The sequence below is a fragment of the Dipodomys ordii genome, unplaced genomic scaffold (genome assembly GCF_000151885.1).
Source record: "Dipodomys ordii isolate 6190 unplaced genomic scaffold, Dord_2.0 Scaffold53, whole genome shotgun sequence".
Classification (NCBI taxonomy): Eukaryota; Metazoa; Chordata; class Mammalia; order Rodentia; family Heteromyidae; genus Dipodomys; species Dipodomys ordii.
In genome coordinates, this window is record NW_012267269.1 from 2832421 (window position 1) to 2852193 (window position 19773).

The 19773-nt window shown below is 35.4% G+C and overlaps 1 protein-coding gene across 2 annotated transcripts in view; it reads right to left on the reverse strand.

Annotated features, from left to right (window-relative positions):
* The window catches only part of Bnc2 (basonuclin 2), a 426707-nt gene that overhangs the window by 137011 nt on the left and 269923 nt on the right, over positions 1–19773 (reverse strand). For both annotated transcript variants that reach the window (XM_013020751.1, XM_013020752.1), the window contains one exon: positions 16095–16197. In XM_013020751.1, coding sequence (XP_012876205.1) covers positions 16095–16197 — 103 coding nt within the window. The remainder of the gene's footprint in view (positions 1–16094; positions 16198–19773) is intronic.

Consider the following 19773-nt stretch of genomic DNA (forward strand, 5'->3'; position numbering starts at 1 on the left):
CCTGTAATTGTACAGACTACTGACATCCAGTATTTTCTGTGAAGGCTAGGGAAATAAGAACACATTTAGATATAACTTTTTTCTTACTGTAAGAGTATAAAAGTGCTTTTCACTGATCATAGAAAATTGGTCCTCAGTGATAGTTTATATTTCTTAGTTTTCTACAACTTTTTAAAAATGTAACTTTCTTTAAAAGTCAAATTGAGCTAATTTAGATGGTTTCCACTGGAATACACTCAACTACAGGCTTTAATGTCTAGTGGTTCCAGTTAACAGTTCTTCGGGTAAGCAGTTCATTAAGGAAGTGTACAAGGTGCAATGGGTCTTCATAGAACAATTAAAGTTTGTATGAAAAAGCTCTAAAAGAAATATGTGGCCGGGTGCCTGTGGCTTACTCTGTAATCCTAGCTACTAAGGAGGCTGAGATCTGAGGATCACGGTTCAAAGACAGCCCGAGCAGTTAAGTCCATGAGACTCTTGTCTCCAATAAGCTACCAGAAAAACAAAAAATGGCACTGGCTCAAGTGGTAGAGCACTAGCCTTGAGTTGAAGAGCTGAGAGACAGTGCCCAGGCCCAGAGTTCAAGCCCCCGCAACCACCACCAACAAAAAAGGATATGGTATTTTACTAATTTCTAGCCTGCCCTGGATATTTTAAATGTTTTAATGCCAATTTGAAATAATTCTACAAGTGAAAAATAAAAATAAAAACATTACTGAAAACTCATTCTTTCATTTTGGGAGGAAGCCAAGTAAACCTTACATTGCAAGACTAATTGGAGAACTCCATTTCTCCTGTTTCCACTCCCTTTAGGATTCCAAATTATAAAAGCATTGAGTGGTCAGTTTTTAGGTACTCTGGATACTAGAATATTCTTTATTTAATTTCCAATAGGTTAACATTTAATGCATGTCCTTAGAGAATGTTTATATGAAATTCTTTCCATGATTAAAAGTTCTAAAATAAAGTTGTTATTGACAGTGTTTATTAGAGCACTTTATTGGGTCAGACTTTTGTGTTTTAATTATTTATAAATACAATAGTCTTATTCCTCTTACTTCAAATGTTTAGGCCATGTCTTCTGAATTTATGAGGGTAAGTGCTAATATGGACAATAATTTCCAATTATACCATACTTTATCATAAGTATACTATACCCAATATAATGATAAGTCATTTCAATGTAGCTAGCCCATGAACTTCTATGGGATTATGTGTATTAAGAATTTTATCAAAAGGGGCCCTTTTTAATCATTATAACATAAATTCCTTCCCATTATAAGACTCAGCTCTCTTACTAGGCAAGACTGTCATGTCTCAAGGCAAAGACTTGACCTATTCATGTATCATAAGGCACATACTAGGCAGAATCTAAGTGACAGTGAAAACACATTTAAAAAAAATTTAGTCAACCAGGAGATCTTGGAAAAGGACAGTAATTACAATTAAGAGACAGATGGACTCATTGCAACAATGAGATATACAAGACGTTATGTTGAAAAATGAACTTTACAACTTTGGTGGTGGGGGTTGAGGGGGATGGGGTGGGGGAGATGCGAAGGGGTGGGAAGGGGAAACAAAGGAGGAGGCAACAATGCTTGATAAGAAATGTACTCATTACCTTGCTCATGTAATCGTAACTCCTCTGTATGGTATTTCCACAATTTAAAAAAAATGTACTCATTACCTTGCTCATGTAATTGTAACCCCTTTGTATGGTAATTTCACAATAAAAAAATTAGTAAAAAAAAGAATTAGAAAAAAATTCAGATTATATCCCAAACATTTCTGTATTGGGAATATGTTGCTCTGTTTTATGTTTTTGAGCTAGCTATATAAGACATTGGAGATGTTCACTTAGTTCTTAGGCTTCTCAAAACCTTTTCTATGTCCACAATCCACTTCAACATTATCTTATCTCCCAGATATGATGTGTTGGACATAATAAAGAATAGAATCCTCTAGGAAAAAAGAGAAAATGTCCCATAACTTTAGTATTAGTTAGATCTGCAGATTCATTAATTTGGGGGTTAAGAATTATGTGATTATGAACAAACTAAGTACAAAATAACTCATGTTCCACGTAAGCCACAACCTTCTAACTATCCCTGACAAAATTAAAATAGGACAAAAATAATAATAAGGACAGAGAGGCTTACTTGTCAAATATTTTGTAAGAAAAAAGAAATGATACATAGCTGAAAAGGTAGTCTCAAGCCTGGTAGTGAAACCAGCTCTTATGTGTTAAGGTATTGTTTTTGAACAGTAGTATATCAATATTTCTAGATTAAAACAAACAAGCAAACAAACTACGGGGCCTCCACAAAGCCTACCTTATAAAACCTTTTGTGAATGGCCCTTGACTATTTTGTTTGTTGCATATATCTTAGTGCATGATGGGATATGCTTGTGATTTTATAAATGAAATTCTAAATGGTAGGGAGAGCAAGGGGACAAATGTAGTGCCAACAAATGCCACTGTACTCTGGATTTTAATCAGCCCCAGTTGGCAGGTAGCTTTCAGAATACATGGATAGACACATAGAAACACCCACAATTAGTCCACAAGAAAATCAGAGATGCACTTGAGAACATATAGCTAATATTTCAAACTGATTGGCATTTCCCCCCTGTGGCCTTATGCATAATAAAGTCTTCAGAGCTGACTTTGGAAATCATTAATGTCTGACTGCGGCACCCATAAAAGTAGACTGTCAATGCATGGAGGTTCAGAAGCATACGCTCCTGGCAAGCAGATAAAACAGGGCCTTGGTTTTCCTTATTCTCCTTTTTCCTCTTTCCTTCCCACATTTGGGGGCACAATACCCAAATGTGGTAAATAAAAAAGAGAAAACTTTATCTGCAAGCATGAAAGTGGATGTAGGAAGAGATTTGATGATGGAGTCTCCATGCTAAACCCAGTTTTGGGGTCATTGTCATTACAGCTCTTGTTCGATGCAATCTTTAGTAGAATATTGGCTAGAGAAATCCTGTTTTATTTAATTTTTCTATCAGTGAGTTAGATATATATTAACTACAAAGTATAACCTATTTAAAAAGTATTAAATTTTTAAAATTTGTTCCTTAAGCAAACTGTATATGTCCTTTAGGTTAAATAAACAAATTCTTATAGAAAAAAGTAATCACTTTAACCTCAAATTATGAGCTTTCCAGATTTAATTCTTTTGGGGCAATATTTATCTGCATAACATTTTCACTAAGAAAGCACTAAAAATACAATACATACTTCAAACTATCAGGTACATTAAGGAAATATTTCAAGACTGAATCAGAGTATTCTTTCTGAATGAAAGAAATTGTTACACTTTTTTATTTAAATGAATATCACCTTTGCGTCGCCAGCATTTTTTTTTTGCCTTTTTCCAGCAACAAGTCAGCCTGAAATCTCCTTCTAAATCTATAATCAATTTTTTTTCCTCTACGATATGTTATTCCTTAACACTCTGGCTATCACACACACTCTGACACCGATGTATGTTTTCTTCTGGGTTGCTGGATTTGCTTAATGCACATATCAAAAATCAAACCGCTTTGCATTGCTGATGAGTGGTATGGAAGACCCTGTATATAAAGATCTCCTCATTACAAAAGGTAAATTTAAGAGAACAGTCTAAGGGATAAGAAGTTTAATCTAACCAAATTATGCCTGACCATTAAAGAGCCAGAGTACTGTTTTCCTGTGTTCCACTAATGTGATCCATCTATGATTGACTAGGAAGGGAACTAAAAGTTGCCACCAACTAACGTTTTCTGTTGGCTTCCTGACATGCATGAGTTATCAATGAAGTTAAAAATAATTTGAAGTTTACGTATCCAGCAAAATGAAACAATTTTTACCACCAAATATATTTCACAGACCCTCAACTTTGAGAAAACAAGAGTCTCCTGAAAAGATACAAATGAAGAACAGAGGGGGTATGTTTGCTTGTGCTCTGAATTGTTTGCTAATCTTATCATTCTAATGACCTTAATTTCTGACTAACAAAAGTTCTATTATTCCATATCAAAAGGCGCAATTTAAAAATCAATGCAAATGGTTAAATATAGCATTTTTTCCTTTAAATATTTGAATGTATTTAAAAACCAGTAATAGAAAACAGTTGCCAAATTCATTTAGTCTCTGACTGAGGCACACATATGTGATCTCCTAATTTACAGCTTGCACGTACAGATGTTCACACTTAGTAAAAGGGCTTCTTAATAGCTTTTTTTAATTAAAAGTGTGTTGATAATAGGTGTTTTAAACATACCCAAACAACACAGCTGAACTGACAAATGCCTGTCTTCATGCCTCACCCTGTCTCATGGTGTGGTGAGATTTTTTTATAAGAGAAAAGGTTATGTGATTCAGTCACACGGGTAGAGGATAAATGTTACCCCCAAAGTCTCCAAATGAAATCTTTCATTAATCTTTTTTCTCTCTATGATCTGTTTCCAAGTAGAAGATGTTAGATTGCTACTAGGTTTATGTAGCCGAGAGCAGAACCACACAGCCGTTGCTTGCTGCCTGTAGGTTTTTTTTCCCCTCTGCAAAACTTTGAACCCCATCCAGCTTTGACACACTGCCTCCTCAGTTAATAACTATCAAGTTTCCCCTTGTCTCCTGTCTACTTTTCTGTGAGGCAATTGCGCACTCAGCACCAGAGATAATAACACACATCTATAAGATAAAAGCAATGGCATTAATGTAATTGTCTGCCTCTCTCTCTTTAGCCTAATCTTTTTTTCCCTTCAGTTTTGACTGCCTGTGTGACACCTGTTTTTGTCTCTTCTGATCCTACGACAGGTTTTCCGCTGACAAGGTTTTTGCCTGACAGAGATTCTGCAGACAAGAACATAATAAAATATGAAGAACTGCTTGTCAGAGTTTCTGCCAATGCTCACATGAAATAAAGGGAAAAAAATGACTTTTTTTAAGGGGCCCTGTGATGGTCGCTTTTGGCATGTCAGAAAAAAGACTTCCCTAAGCCAAGATTTCCAAGCCAAACAGGTGTTTTCTTTTATGTTAAGAGTTGATTTATTTTTTAATTTTTACTGATAGGGGAAAACATGATCAGCCAAAAAATGTAAGGAGGGGAGAATTTTTTTACACTCTGATTTTTACAGGCCAAAGAAGTATCTGGAAGAATTACCCAACGAAACAGGAAGACAATTCATTTTGGTCCAAATCTTGTGAATAAAGCAAAAAATGCCAACATCTGTTAATCATATAACAAATTTAACTTCTGTAAAATTTACTTCCTATTAGGTAGGCTACAAAACCTCCCACATACCTATTGTTTATTTTGTTGTATGAAGACTCAGCAGGGGATAGCCAAAGCAAAAATAAATTGAGGACTCAAAGAAGAGTGGAGAAATGGGACTAAAGACAAGGTGCATGCATGCTGTGCTTATAACCTTATAATAGGAAGAGGATACTGGAAAAGAAATGGGCAATTAGGAATCGGAGACTGTTAAGAGTTTCCGTAAGCCTCTGTCCTACATACTACATGGGATATGCTACATTAGGTACTGGCAGCATCACAAACACGAAGTGCCCTTCCAGAGATTCCTGGGTGAGGAGAAGGATCATCCAGAAATTACCCTTCTGGTCTCAACAAAATGCAATTGGGACCTTCAGAAAATAGTACTTAATTGCTCTGGGGTGAGAGGTGAGATTCCTCCTTTCTGGTGAACAGAAGACTGGATGAGATCAGTCCTGCAGCAATGAACAGCAAGACACAATGAGCAAGCATTAACAGTCATGAAGAAGGGGCAAAAGCCTGAAAGTACAGGGTAGAATTCTCACATCAACACTAACCACTTAACTACTCTGCCATTTTAGCATAAGATTTACCTCCACATTTTTTACTTCCCATCTACAGCCTGCCACATCCATGGCTAACAGAAATAGAATTCAAGACACAATCTGAATTTTTGTTCTTTATGTTTTTCTACTTTCAGATAACAATAACACGAGTTTTTAAAGTATATTTTATTTCATACAATGCACCAAAGATTTTATCAATATGCAGATATAATAAGAGTTGGCAATTTTATACTTCTGTCTTTGGTTTTATTTTTTGGTGACAGACTGGGGCTTGACCTCAGGGCCTGGGTGCTATCCCTGAGGTGTTTGTTGTTGTTTTTTTTTCCCTCAAGGCTAGTGCCCTACCACTTGAGCCATAATTTCACTTCCAGCTTTTTTGGTGCTTAATTGGACTTAAGGACTTTCCTGCCTGGGCTGGCTTTGAACCATAATCCGTAGAGCTCAGACTTCTGCATAGCTAGGATGACAAACATGAGCCATTAGCATCTGACTTATACTCTTCTCTTTTTAAAAGATATTTCTCCCAAAGCTTATGTATCTTTTCTACTTATAGGAGATTTCAGTTTGGACTAGACCCATTTTAAGGGCTCTCAAAAGCTACAAACAAACATGTCCTTATTGGGACAGCCAGACACAGATCTAGAGTTATGTTTATACTCTTTGGTTAGTTACATCTAAGGCTCAACTACATAATTCTTTCAATTTGATTGGTTTGCACCTACATGCACAATGCTACTGGACTATATAATAGGCTGAGAAACATAGGAAACCAGTGAGAAGATTTCTTTGGATACTAGAAGAAGGCAATTGAAAGGAGAGAGCATTACTCTGGGACCCTTAGCATGCTCTACAGAAAGCAATCCGGTTCTAACAGTAATGCTTAGACTATATGCTCACAAACAACAGATTAATTTGAAAATATTTGAAGAGGTACAAACATTGATGAAGGCAACAGCAAAATTTAGTAAGGAATGGAATGCACGAGCAACATTTTAGGGCTCTCAGAATACAAGCCAGAGTCCTCTCTGAAATAGTATCTGTATAGCATCCAGTGATTTCATAATTCACTAAAGTGATAGGGGAGGTTCAAAGAAGTCACCATTTATGTCAAAAAGAGAAAGAAGAATGGGTGAGAAAAGAACACGGTACTCCTTAGGCATATTGAACCCTTAGGATCCAGCTGAAACTCCTAGTTAATCTGAACAGTACATCCCGAGTAAAACGAGTGATGCTGAGGGTGTTTCATTTATCACCCCTTCAATTTGTGTTCTGCTTAACCTGGTGAACTCCAGTTAATTAAGATGTTCCTATAAACAATTAAGCTTCCTGTAGGATCGTTAGCAAGATATAAAAATTTATGATGTAATAAAATGCAATAAAATGATAAAGTAGTGAGCCCTTCAAAGTACTTCACATTCAAAAGGACAGGTATGGAAATAGGAAAAAGTAGCTTTTAACTCAATTTCATATTTACCAACTTGTGATTTTTGGATTATCAGTGTGTAAATACTTCTGCATTTCACTAGTCTGCACTATTGACTGAGGTAAAGTTTTCTTTCTTTTCAAATATCTCACATGAGATGTAAGGGATATGAGAGGCATGGATTTGCTTAGGGAAAGCAGTTTCACCTACTGGCCAGAACTCTGCTACTGGGCCTAAAGTAAACTTTCCTTAGAAGAAGGAAAATATTCATGTCATCCCTTTCAATATCTATTCCTTAAATGAGCCTTTAGAAATGATCATAAATGTTAATGTATAAACTTATGTCACTGACCTCATAATAATAGTATCAGCAACTAAAATGTTTATGTCCAAACATTTGGCTAACTCCCTCTTTCATTATTCCTCCCTCAAATCATCTGTTCATTCCTATTATAATCTAAAGGCAGAGGGGCTTAAAGAAGAAGGCATTAATCTGCTATACCTAATTTTTAACCATTCACCTTTGCTATAGTTGTAGCTACAGTATGTCCTTAAGGTTGAAGTTTTGCTTTCACAGAATTAAGTAATAACAGCTATCACTTTACTAAGTGTTTATTATGTACATAGCATATGCATTAGCTCATTTAATCTTAGAAGAACCCCATGAGCTGGGAGTTTTCATTTTCAGATTTCACAGATGAGAAAACAGACGTTATATAATCTGGCAAGGGTTCTACTGATAGTAGGTTGTTGGACCAATTATGAACCTAAAGAATTTCATTCAAGAGCTGCACCCTTACCTATACTCTATGTTGCCTTCTATCCACTTTCCTGAAGCTTTTTTATACCCCAGGAATAGAGCTGTATGTTTGAACTTTAAGATATTCCCAATAAACTCCATATCATCAGACCAACACTGATTATAACTTTAGAAGCCAAGTCTGCCACAGTCACTTTATATTCTTTGAATCAACTGGCACTAGAAAAACAAAACCAAACAAAAATATGGGAGAGAGCCCAAGACTCTGAAGAGGAGGCACTGTTTATGCTATGCTTAAAGTAAATTTAGAGAGTTCAAAGAACCATCTCAAAGGTAAGCTAGATGAGAAATACTTTAAAAAGCAGCTCAGGGACTCAATAAAAATCCAGTTAATGTCATTAGTCAAGCACAAACTTCCATATTTTGAGGATGCCCTCCCTTTTCCATATATCATCATGATCAAGGAGTAAAGAAGCCAAAGAGGGTACCACATGGTCAGGTCAAGCCACAAAGGTTCCTATGCAAGGCAGGAAATGGTCTTGTTTCTCAAATGAAAATAACTGGAGACATGTTCAAGGAATTTGCCCATGGAGAGACCAGGACCCAACTATCTCATCAGAGGAGGAGGAGGCTAAAAGCTGATTTCTCAGAAAATTTTGCAGCTAGATATGACTGTTTCAATATGAGAGAATCAATTTACTAGAAAGATAAATTCTTTTACTCATATGTTGTTGGTTCCTTCTTCCAGTCTAGCATACCAAGGGAAGAGAACTGTGATGTTTCTCTCCATGTGTTTATGACCAAAAATCAAGTTCTTTCTTTTGCCACCACTAAGCTTATATTTAATGCATTGAGAAAAGAAGTACAGAAACTAGCCCTTTTGCTGCATGGCTCAAATCCCGAACACTTGGTAGAAACGATGTCTCTCATTCTTGATGGAACCATATCTTTAGGAAAGGAAAGGAAAGGAAGGAAAGCATGAGATCTATTGTAGGTTAACATCAGATTTTTTTTCACTTTTTTTTTTATCTTGACAAATCTATGAATCATCCTATAGATGCTGGAGCTGCATCTCTGTGAACATGATGTCACAAAAACAGCCAGCTCCATTGTTAAGGAAAAGGTATTTCTAGTGGGGTAAGAAGGGAAATGATGAGGGAAGAAAGATGGAAAGGAAAGCTTAATGCATTTTGGACTCAAGTCAAGGAAAGTATTAGGGAGATAACTGGGATCAAACAACTTTCATAGATGTTTAGAAAATCCATTAGCATAACACAGATTGGGACAATCAAAGACATACGATTTCTCATAGAGTAAATACTCGATTAATCTGCTTTTCCTGGGTTCTATCTCTATGTCTACCATTTAAATATAGAATAGCAAACAGAATTCCAGGATCTCATGATTCTAAGTGAAGGGCTGATAAAATGTTTTTTTTTATTACTTTCTTTTTTTGATTATAGGATGTATAGGACTGATCTCCCTAAGATAATCTTTTGAATGTAGGCTTGTCAGATTTAGCAAACAAAAACATAAGCTAGCCAGCTAAATATACTTGGCACATACTTCAATTAAGAAAAAGAATTATTTGCATTTATCTGAAACTCAAACCTATTAGGACATTCTATTATTTTCTATTTGAGGAAGGGTCTCTGTAAAGGGTCTTTGTTTTAGTAATGTTATTCAAACCCTGTCCAAAATGCTGACAAAAATGAAAACTACTGCCAAATTATAAAAAAGTTTGAAATTAATGGATTATATGAATATTAAGTCTTACAGCACATTAAACCGTAAAACTGGTTGTTACATGACTCCAAATTAACTTTATGCTCCTCACCATTTCCTGTGGCAAGGAACCAAAGGTTATTTGGCACATCCTGGCATGCTATTTTATGAATATTTTAAAAATAAATACTATTTACTGATGATATAGATGATGGAGGCTAAACCTGCAAAACTTACATTAAAAATCTGGAGAGTTTTGAAAAAAACATAAAAAGAAGCTAGCTTGATGCCCAAATAAAAAGTAATAATGTAGGACTGTCTTTTTCCCATATGAATTGCTAGTAGTAAAATGAAATCATATTTTAGAACATAATAAAGAAAAGATCTCAAGAATTCTAGGGCAATAAGCACTCTTAAAGGCAGACATCGGACAAAAGAAGGAATGCTAGTATTAATTCAGATTATCTGGAAGTGCATGAAAATTTTAGCATGACACATGTTAGAAGAACACATCCTTTTAATGTGAAAATATTCTATAAAGACAGTAAGTCTGCACTGAGAACACTGCTGGGGGATTCATTTACATTAAGCAATATATTTTTAAATTAACCATTTGTTCCCATTCTTGCCAAATGTTCAGTGGACATACCTATCATTCCTAGAAACAGTGAAATTGTTTCTTTTTTTTCTGTTTTTAATTGGAGATGGATTCAAAAAGAGAAAGAGTAGTTTTTAACAAACTGTCATTTGGAGTAAAGATTACTGATTTAGTAGAGGGAAAATCTCTAAATAAATTACCTTCCTAAAATCTGCCCATCTCGTTTATCAAATACATAAATCCATCTTGTAAAACCTAATTTTCCAATTTGCATTGACTTATCAATTAAGTATTTCCTAAAACTGGTATTAAGTATATTTCTTTTATTAAACTATTTTACCTTCATTTTAATGGTTTAGAAAGTCTTCTTTTAGACTATAGACTATATAAACAATATAAATGGTTTAGAAGGATCAGTTATAGTTTTCCTACTGGCAACACTTCTGGTTAAGCAGAGATCCCTCAAGAGAGAATAAGTAGAAGAGAGTGTACTTTCTCTCATTCACCCCAAATGTCACCCCAACAGATAGGTATATTCTAGTAATAATTCCTATTTTCAAAACTATATAAATATCCGGGCTGGGAAGGTAGCTCAGTGGTAAAGCGCTTGCCTTGCATGCATGAGGCCCTGGGTTTGATTCCTCAGTACCACATAAGCAAAAAGAAAAAAGCTGGAAATGGTGCTGTGGCTCAAGTAGTAGAGCGCTAGCCTTGAGCTGAAGAGCTGAGGGACAGTGCCCAGGCCCAGAGTTCAGGCCCCACGACCAGACCCAAAAAACAAACACAAAAAAAAAAAACTATATAAAAATCCTTGACTGAAGATTCAACTTTAAGTGGTCAAACTACAACTCTAGAATCAAAACACAAGTGAATTGCTATTAACAAAGCATACCACAAATAAAGGTGGTACTATGAAAAAAGTAGTATTAACGCTCATATCCTGATAATGTAATTTGCATTTGTGAAGCAAGAAAAGTTGAATGATGGCTCATGCATGAAATCCTAATTACTTGATAGTCTAAAGTTGGGGAAGATCACCGTTCCAGACTGGTCTGGACAAAAAGTTCGTAAGATCTCTCATCTCACCCTACAAAAAAACTGGGTGTGGTGTTGTATGGGTATAGTCTCAGCTATGTGAATGGGATAGATGGGGAGAGAAGAGTACAATGGAAGAGGTGACACTGATTAAGAAGCATTGTGCTCAAAAATTTACAGGTTGAATTTAAACCCCTTGTACAACTATTTGAAGCTAATATAACAACAACAACAACAAGGATCACAATTCAGGAGGGTAGGAATAAAAATGTGAGATACTAATGGAGAAACTACAGCAAAAGGCTGGAGGTGTTCTTCAAGTGGTAGAAAGCTTGCTTAGCAAGTACACTGACCTGAGTTCAACCCCAGTACCACACACATACACACACAAACATGCAAAAATAATCAGTTTGTAGAACTTCTAATCCTAAGGCTCACACAGATAATTTTAAGCAGATGAAGTAAAAACACAAGAAAACAATGTAAATACGAAGGAAAAATATAGCAGTGGTATGTGGCAGTATGCTACATATGCTTTAAAGTCTTTGAACAGAAAAGAAACAAAATGAGAACTTCTGACCTATTTTTGGTCAATTAAGTTACTATAGAAGAGGTATAGATACTCTATACCAAAATACATTTTAATTAAAGATAGATTCAATAAACCTTGCTTTCCATTATCAAAGACAAAGAGCTAGGATTTATTTAAAAGAGGGACAGGTAGGAAATCTTTATTAGTTCAGTGGGAAAGACCTACTGATCTTCAAGACCTGTTTTAAACCCACCTCCATTCCAACTCAATAGTTCTCAAGAATTCAATGAAGAACTTTGTGAAGAGTAAAACCACCTACTAAGTAATTTCAAGACCTACGTTTTGAAGTATCATAATTAATCACTCTTTAATTTTTAAAATTACATTTTTCCTGAGGCTTTTGTAAAGCAATTAATGTCAACATCTCAAGCAGGCTTGAGAAGTAATCTGTAAGGCTATGAAGTAAGTGTCTGTAGTGCATGTACATATTATATAATGACCATGGAATCTAACATTTTAGTAATGAATTGATGCTGATAATAAAGGAGATGTACAAAGACAGTTATTCAAAAGAATATGAACACTGAGCATTTGTTTTTGTTTGGGGGCCAGTATTAATTTTTTAATCATACAATCTCAGAATAACAGAATAATAGAATGACTAGAGTGTTATCATAAAACAGTCCCATGAAACGTATCCCAGTCACACTGCAATCTCATGAGAGTTCAGAGAAAAAAAAATCATATACGACAAAGATCAAGTCAAAGTCACTTCCTCCTTGCTCCACACAAATTGTATGAGGCAGTCAGTAAGACTGTTGTGTTTTACCTCTGAGCAAAAATAACTGCAGACATGATTTCAGGATTTCTGTACAAAGGGAGGGAATGAAGCAATTAGTTGGAATGCTAGGGGCAAAATGAGTGGGCGCCCTCATCCTAATGCCAACTCAAAGGCTAGGAGCCAACCACTTGCTGTCATACTCGCCCTAATGAAGAGGAAAAGGTGGGTTCTGCATACCAACATATATACATTTTAAGTGGCCCTATTGTAAAGGAGAAAAGGTAATGATTGTGAGGGTAAAATTAGAATTAATTTTGCTTAGATCCTGGAAAAACCAAAATTAATATCCCAGAAACGTAATTTCTAATAAAAGAGCAGTAGGCAAAGAAGAGTCTGCCATAACAGAAACATCTTATTGAAGATGAGTGAAAAATCATATTGTTTAAAAAAAATCTTTAAAATGATTACTGGCCAAGACGAAGTTATATCATTCAGAAATGAAGAAATACTATATATTTTGTTTTACTACTAACACAATCTGCATGTGGAAGTTACAAAGATGAAACAACTCTAGGTGTACAGTCAACTTTTGTCCTCACAAAGCTCTCATAGTAGATAGATGATGCTAATGAAAGAAGGCTTTAGGAAAAAATGAATGGATAAATGAAAAGCCATTCATTTAATAATTAATACCTCTTTACTTCAACTACTATCCATTTTTCTATTTTAGCATGTAATATTTATTAAAGGTTTCATTTATTTTATCTTTAGTTTTCACAATAAAGCAGAATTATTTGAAGTGGGGATGCTGAAGGATCAAACCTACTGTCTTGTATTTGCTCAAACCCACATACTACAATTGAGCTCCCCCCTCCAGGCTTTAAGCAGATATTATTATTAATCATATTTATACATAAGAAAGTTAGGGTCATGTTGAATGATATGGCACTGAGGTGGCAGAACCAGGGTTTTGTGTTGTTTGTCAGTTGGGGAACCTGGGCACTGTCCCTCAGCTCTTTAGTGTAAGGCTAGTGCTCTAGCACCACTTCTGGCTTTTTCTGCTTATGTGGTACTGAGGAATCAAATCCAGGGCTTCATACATGCGAAGTAAACACTCTACCACTGAGCCACCTTCCTAGCCCCAGAGCCAGGGTTTTACCTCAGAACTGTCTATGTCCATCCTACCTCCAAGCAGTTCGTGATTCTTGCTGGGTTGAAAACATAAGCTCTATACCTATTATCTAAACAAAACCAATACTTCAGACCACATACAATGGCATATGCCTATCAGCCTAGCACTGAAGATGCTAAGGAATGTAGCCTGGGGTACACAAGTGAAGCTTTACTTTCATACCATATACATATACCATGACCACACACACATATACCACACACACACACATATACCCCCTCAGGGAAATGAAAAATATCTGGGAAATGTAATGGGCTAGATTTTGTGCCCTCAAATTTAAATACTAAAGCCATATTCCTCCTATCTCTGAATGTAACTTTCTTTCATGACAGGATCTTTACAGTCGATGAAGTTAAAATAAGATACCCCCCAAAAAGGCAGGTGGAAGTTCTTTCCAAACACCACTGGAGTCTCCAATCAAACTATATGACCTCCAATCAAACTATATTTTACCCTCCAATCAAACTATATAACCAAGTCAGAAACAAAGGCTAAAGGCTGAGCTTATTTGTTTGGAGTGAGAGAGAGAGTCTCTCATTTGTTAACTTGATGGAGGCATGCTTCTTCAAGAAATAAGAGACTTACAAGATTAAGGTAGATTCTACTAATTCCCTCTGCCCAGACCTGATCCCTTGTGCAGTTCCTTGTGGATAGGTCTTTCTCTAGATCCTTAACCTATGTTGATACGCAAACTGCTGTCTACCCATACAACATTTCTGTGTGTTTTATACGAAAACTTCATCAGGAGGGAAGAGGTGACATTGTCCAAGAAGAAATGTATTGTTTACCTGACTGATATAACTGTAATCCCTCTGTACATCACCTTTATAATAACATTAAAAAATTAAAAAAAATAAAACCTCCAGGATGGGTTTCAATACATGTAGCAACAAAAAAATAAAAGGGCACAGGAAGATTTCTTGAGTATGTGCCCAGAATATATATAGTATTTTGACATGGAAGCAAATTAGCATAGGAGAAACACAGAAATCATCTAATGTAGCAACCCATGTAGACTGTAAATGTAACAGCAGCTTATTTGCTGTACAGGAGTGGGTGAAAAAGTTCTTACAGACTCTAGTCTTGTTAATGAAGCAGGACATAATTCTATACTTGAAGGATATGGGATTCTGTGTATGTCACCCAAGCACACTCCTTCCAGTATTTCTTTTTATACTTTCTCTCAGAAAAACATGGCTGGAAGTTCCTCACAACTCTTAACACACATGCCCTAACAAGCAAGGTACATGATAAATTGAAAGAATTTCAAGACATGGCCCAGTGTTATTACCTCAGATCTTGCTAGAATAACATGACATTTATAAAAAATACAACCCACTGGATGTTTGGCACTACTTGGGAATGAAGAATATGTCCACTTAAGAGCCAATACCCCCGGCTGTCAAAAAAAAATCTCAAGCCAGGGTTTCTTTTATAAACATTTTCTATCACTTAAAATTTTACAGTCTAGAAGGTAAAGAAAAATCTGCTTATTTCCAAGTCTCCTTTTGCCTGAACACAATAAACACAAACCATACACAGTAATACATAGTATGTTCAGGCAAAGCATGTTGGTAGCAAAGCCCTGTGCACCTGGCAAAGCATCTCGACAGTTACATCCTTCACTTAAGCCCCCCTTAGCCCCACAACATCTACAAAGAGAGCACACTCCACCAACACTGACCGCCCCTAATTTAGGGCACACTGAAAGGGAGTATTTACAGATTACTTTTTCAGATACCAGCAAACAATGTTCCTGTTCACTCTCTAACCCGCCCCCCCTGCTTAGACCATACAAAATTTTTAACATCTGGAAGGATAAACTCAGCCCCTAGCACATATGACAAGGGTGTGCAGTCATGGAGGAGCTCTCAGCAAGGAGAATTTGCCAGCTTCCTTCTGAGGGCCTGGCCCTGAAAGGCCAACTGTGGTATGTTTGAGTTTCCATCAGGCCTGGTGCTTGCTGGCTGCTGCTTGCTCAGTAAGAACCCCACAGACCAACTGTCCTATAAACATCTAGCCCTTCTTCTGAGAGCGGCCTGCCTAGCCTTCCTTTTTGGAGCTGAGAATATGCTGTTTGAGAGCCGCAGGCTCAATGTTAACTAACACTTGGAGTACAGCTGACCGCTCTCTTCTCCAGGCCAGTGACTGCTCTTAAAAAAACACACATTCACAGGAACATAACAAGAACAGGAAGAGGAGCCCAGATTTTCCTCACCATGTGCCACCCAGCCATGTTTACACTGATCGCAAGTCCTCAGGTTAATCTTCCCTGGCTGAAAACATTCACACGTGCAGTTTACCAGTGTGCAACGGATGGCCTGAAAAATAAAGAAGGAGGAAAGATCAGCATCTGTTCAGAGGTATTCTGCTTTTTAACCATTTTAAATAAATAATGCCCATTTAATTTTGCAAGGCTTTTTATATTGGTATAGGCCTAGGTAATTTTGAAAACAAATTTTGATATCATGAAAATCTCTTACAGGTCTAGGAATGTGGCTTAATGGTAGGGTGCTTGCCTAGCATGCATTGAGGCCCTGGATTAGATTCCTAGGAACCACATAAGCAAAAATAAATGAATAAAATAAAATTTAACAAAACCTCTTTTAAAAAAGAAAACAAAGTTTATTCATTGACATAAGATTTTAAATCATTCATAATAACATTAAATGGACGATTACATATTCTACAAGTAATAATGGGTTTGTAACAGCAGAGATTAAAAGGTGAAAAACAATATTGCTACTGATATTTTCACTTGTTTCTCTTCTTCAAAGGAACACAAACAACAACAAAAATACATCCTAAGAAGATAATTTTCAAGTAAAATATGAAAGTAAAACATGGCAAATATTATTAGAATAATCCCATTTGCTGCATTTCAAGTACATACTTTGCTAATCTTTCTGATGGATTTTGAAATATACTCCTGTGGATACAATACAAAATAGCCAATTTCTGTAATCATCTGTCACTTCCTAAATCCTTGAGTTTTTTTCCCTTTTACTTACTAATTTTATTTTCTTTACAATTTTGAAAAAAATGAAGCAATCCTTTTATTTTGTTTTTGTTTTTTTGTTGGTTATGGGGCCTGAACTCTGAGCCTGGGTGCTGACAGTGAGCTGATTTTCAGCTCAAGGCTAGCACTCTGCCACCTGAGCCACATTACCACTTCCAGCTTTTTCTGCTTATGTGGTGCTGAGGAATCAAACCCAGGACCTCATACAAGGCAAGGCAAGCACTCTACCACTAAGCCACCTTCCCAACCCTCCTCTTATTTTAATAGTGATGTAAGGAAATAACTTTAAATGCTTTTAGACCAGATATAATACATGACATTTATATGAATATTTTATACCTGAAATAGTATATCTTAGAAAATTGATATACACACTCAAAAAAATCTTTCATTTCCTCACAATTACTTTAAAAGATCACCTCACTAGTTTATGAACCCATAGAAAATTAACATAAATTGAATATAACTTTTCATGGATTAAAAAAATATATCTATGCTTAAGCTTTGTTCTACAGCTGGCCTGTGCTCCTGAAGTACAGTTAATAAAATTGTCTCACACATTTAAGTTCTACTTTGTATGGAAATTCTGAAGACAGAGAGATTCCATCTGATGATTCATAGATTAACAATCTACTCCAACTACCTGAACTGCCAGAAAAACATCGCTCTAGATATTACTGATCTGGAGGAGAGGGATGGCTTAGTTGAGTGGGGAAACTGAAGTTCTGCACTACACTTACATGCTCCAGAAGCCCACATACCTGGGACTCTTGAGTTTTATATAAATCATCTCACAGGAAATAGTTTAGGTACTGTTAACATGGTTGGGACAGACTCAATTTACAGAGACTGAGACTTAATGAGCTTCTACTGTTCTCCGTGTTCTTGATCACAAATTTAAAGTAGTTTTCTTTCACTAATTAATTCTACTGGGTGTCTGTTTGGTTTTGTGTATTGGAGTCCTCACTATAAATTCCTGTGGTACTCACTCCTACCCCTCATTTGCCTGTCTGTTCACCTCTAGAGAGACCCTCAACTGTATAATCTGCTCGCTATTTCTGGGACCTCTCTTCCATTGTCAACTGTTCAATTATATATCAGCTAAATTGCAACATTTTTGTTTTGTGTTTTAGTTATTAAAGGAGATGAACTTTACAACTTGGGGGGAGGAATGAGAGGGGTAGGGGAAGGAAGGGATAGTAGGGGAAAAACAAAGGAGGGGGGTAACAGTGCTTGACAAGAAATGTACTCATAACTGTAACCACTCTTTAGAATAAAATAAAATTTTAAAATAGGAATACATGAGTTATAAGGAGTTATAAGATTTTTCTTCTGAAACTTATTTCAATTTTCATAACTTATTGACTGAACAATGCATCAGAACATACTGGTTTAGAAATAGTTTCTTTATACACCGTGATTATTAATACTAAGTCATCTGACTGTATGATGATGCAAATGAATAAGCAGTTTATTATACAATATTTCCACTAAAAACAAGATGTTTTGAAAACTATCCAATGATGTATTCAGATTTGGGAACTATATGAATATTAAAATATTTAAAGACTAGTTACAGAAACTTTCATAAACGATTCTTTCAATGTTTTACAAAAATAAGAGAAGATATAATTTAAATTTTCATATATTACCTTTAGTTCTAGTATAATAAGTCATTTCAAATCATTAATTTGGTGTTATTAATTATACTATAAAAGTTCTAATTTTGTATTATGTTTATAGCACACCTTCAGCTTTAATGTTAGCTATATTCAAGACTAGTACAAATTAAGATTAGAGATTTCATATGTATATATATATAAACATATATATAAACATATATATAAACATATATATATAAACATATATATATAAACATAAATATATATTATATATGTTTACTATATTTATATATATAAACATACATATAAAAACATTTTTGTTATTGGCTAAATCACTAATTACTCTAAATTAGTTTATGATTCATGTATTTTCCTAAATATATAATATGGTACATATGGGAGTTAAACTTTTCAGATTATTATTCCTTTTTTATAAATTCTGCTCCTTTTGTACCTAAACATACAGACACTGGAACACCTCAAATCCTATATATAAACACACAAGCACTAGAATAGCCAATTTGTACCTCTATAAATTCCAGAAAGTCTATGTTTTAAGATTTATAAAGGATATGGTTGTTCCTTAAGGAAAATATGTGTATATATATGTATATATATATATATATATTTAAACAATATTCTCTAAATAAACATTTTGAGTAAAAAAAACTATTGTGGCATCAAAGAAAGTTTTATTTTAAATAGCATTTTGGAAATGACACACTATTTATTCACAACAAAACAGAACCAAAGTGATCACTTGCCAACTCACCCACATTTTAAAAACATAAATTATCATAAAACTATCAAAGCTCGTTAAGCCTCAAAGACATACATGTGTGTCAAGGAGACAGCTGAAAAGAGCATAAAGAGAAGAGTTTTATTCTTGTGAGGATATTCAATTCACCCTGCCCTTCAGCTAAAGTCTGAGTACTTTCTATTCACAGAGAGGCATTCTGAACAAGACCAAGGTCTATTTATTTCCCTGTCTGAACTACAAGCTCTGGAATTTTGGAGATGAGGAAAAAAGCAGATAATTCAGTCAATTGCTCCCACCTTGCTTTGCAGAGAGCAGCATTCTGGCTAGCTAATGCAGAGATCCATGACCCTATGTCATCAAGCCTGCCAGGGAACTCTCCCTCAATTCTTTCTTGATCACTTAAGAATGAGAACAAATGTTCTTAATCTGAAATTTATTAAAAGTAAAAGTACAACTTTTGTACACCTACTTAAAGGGAATAAAATATATTAAAAAA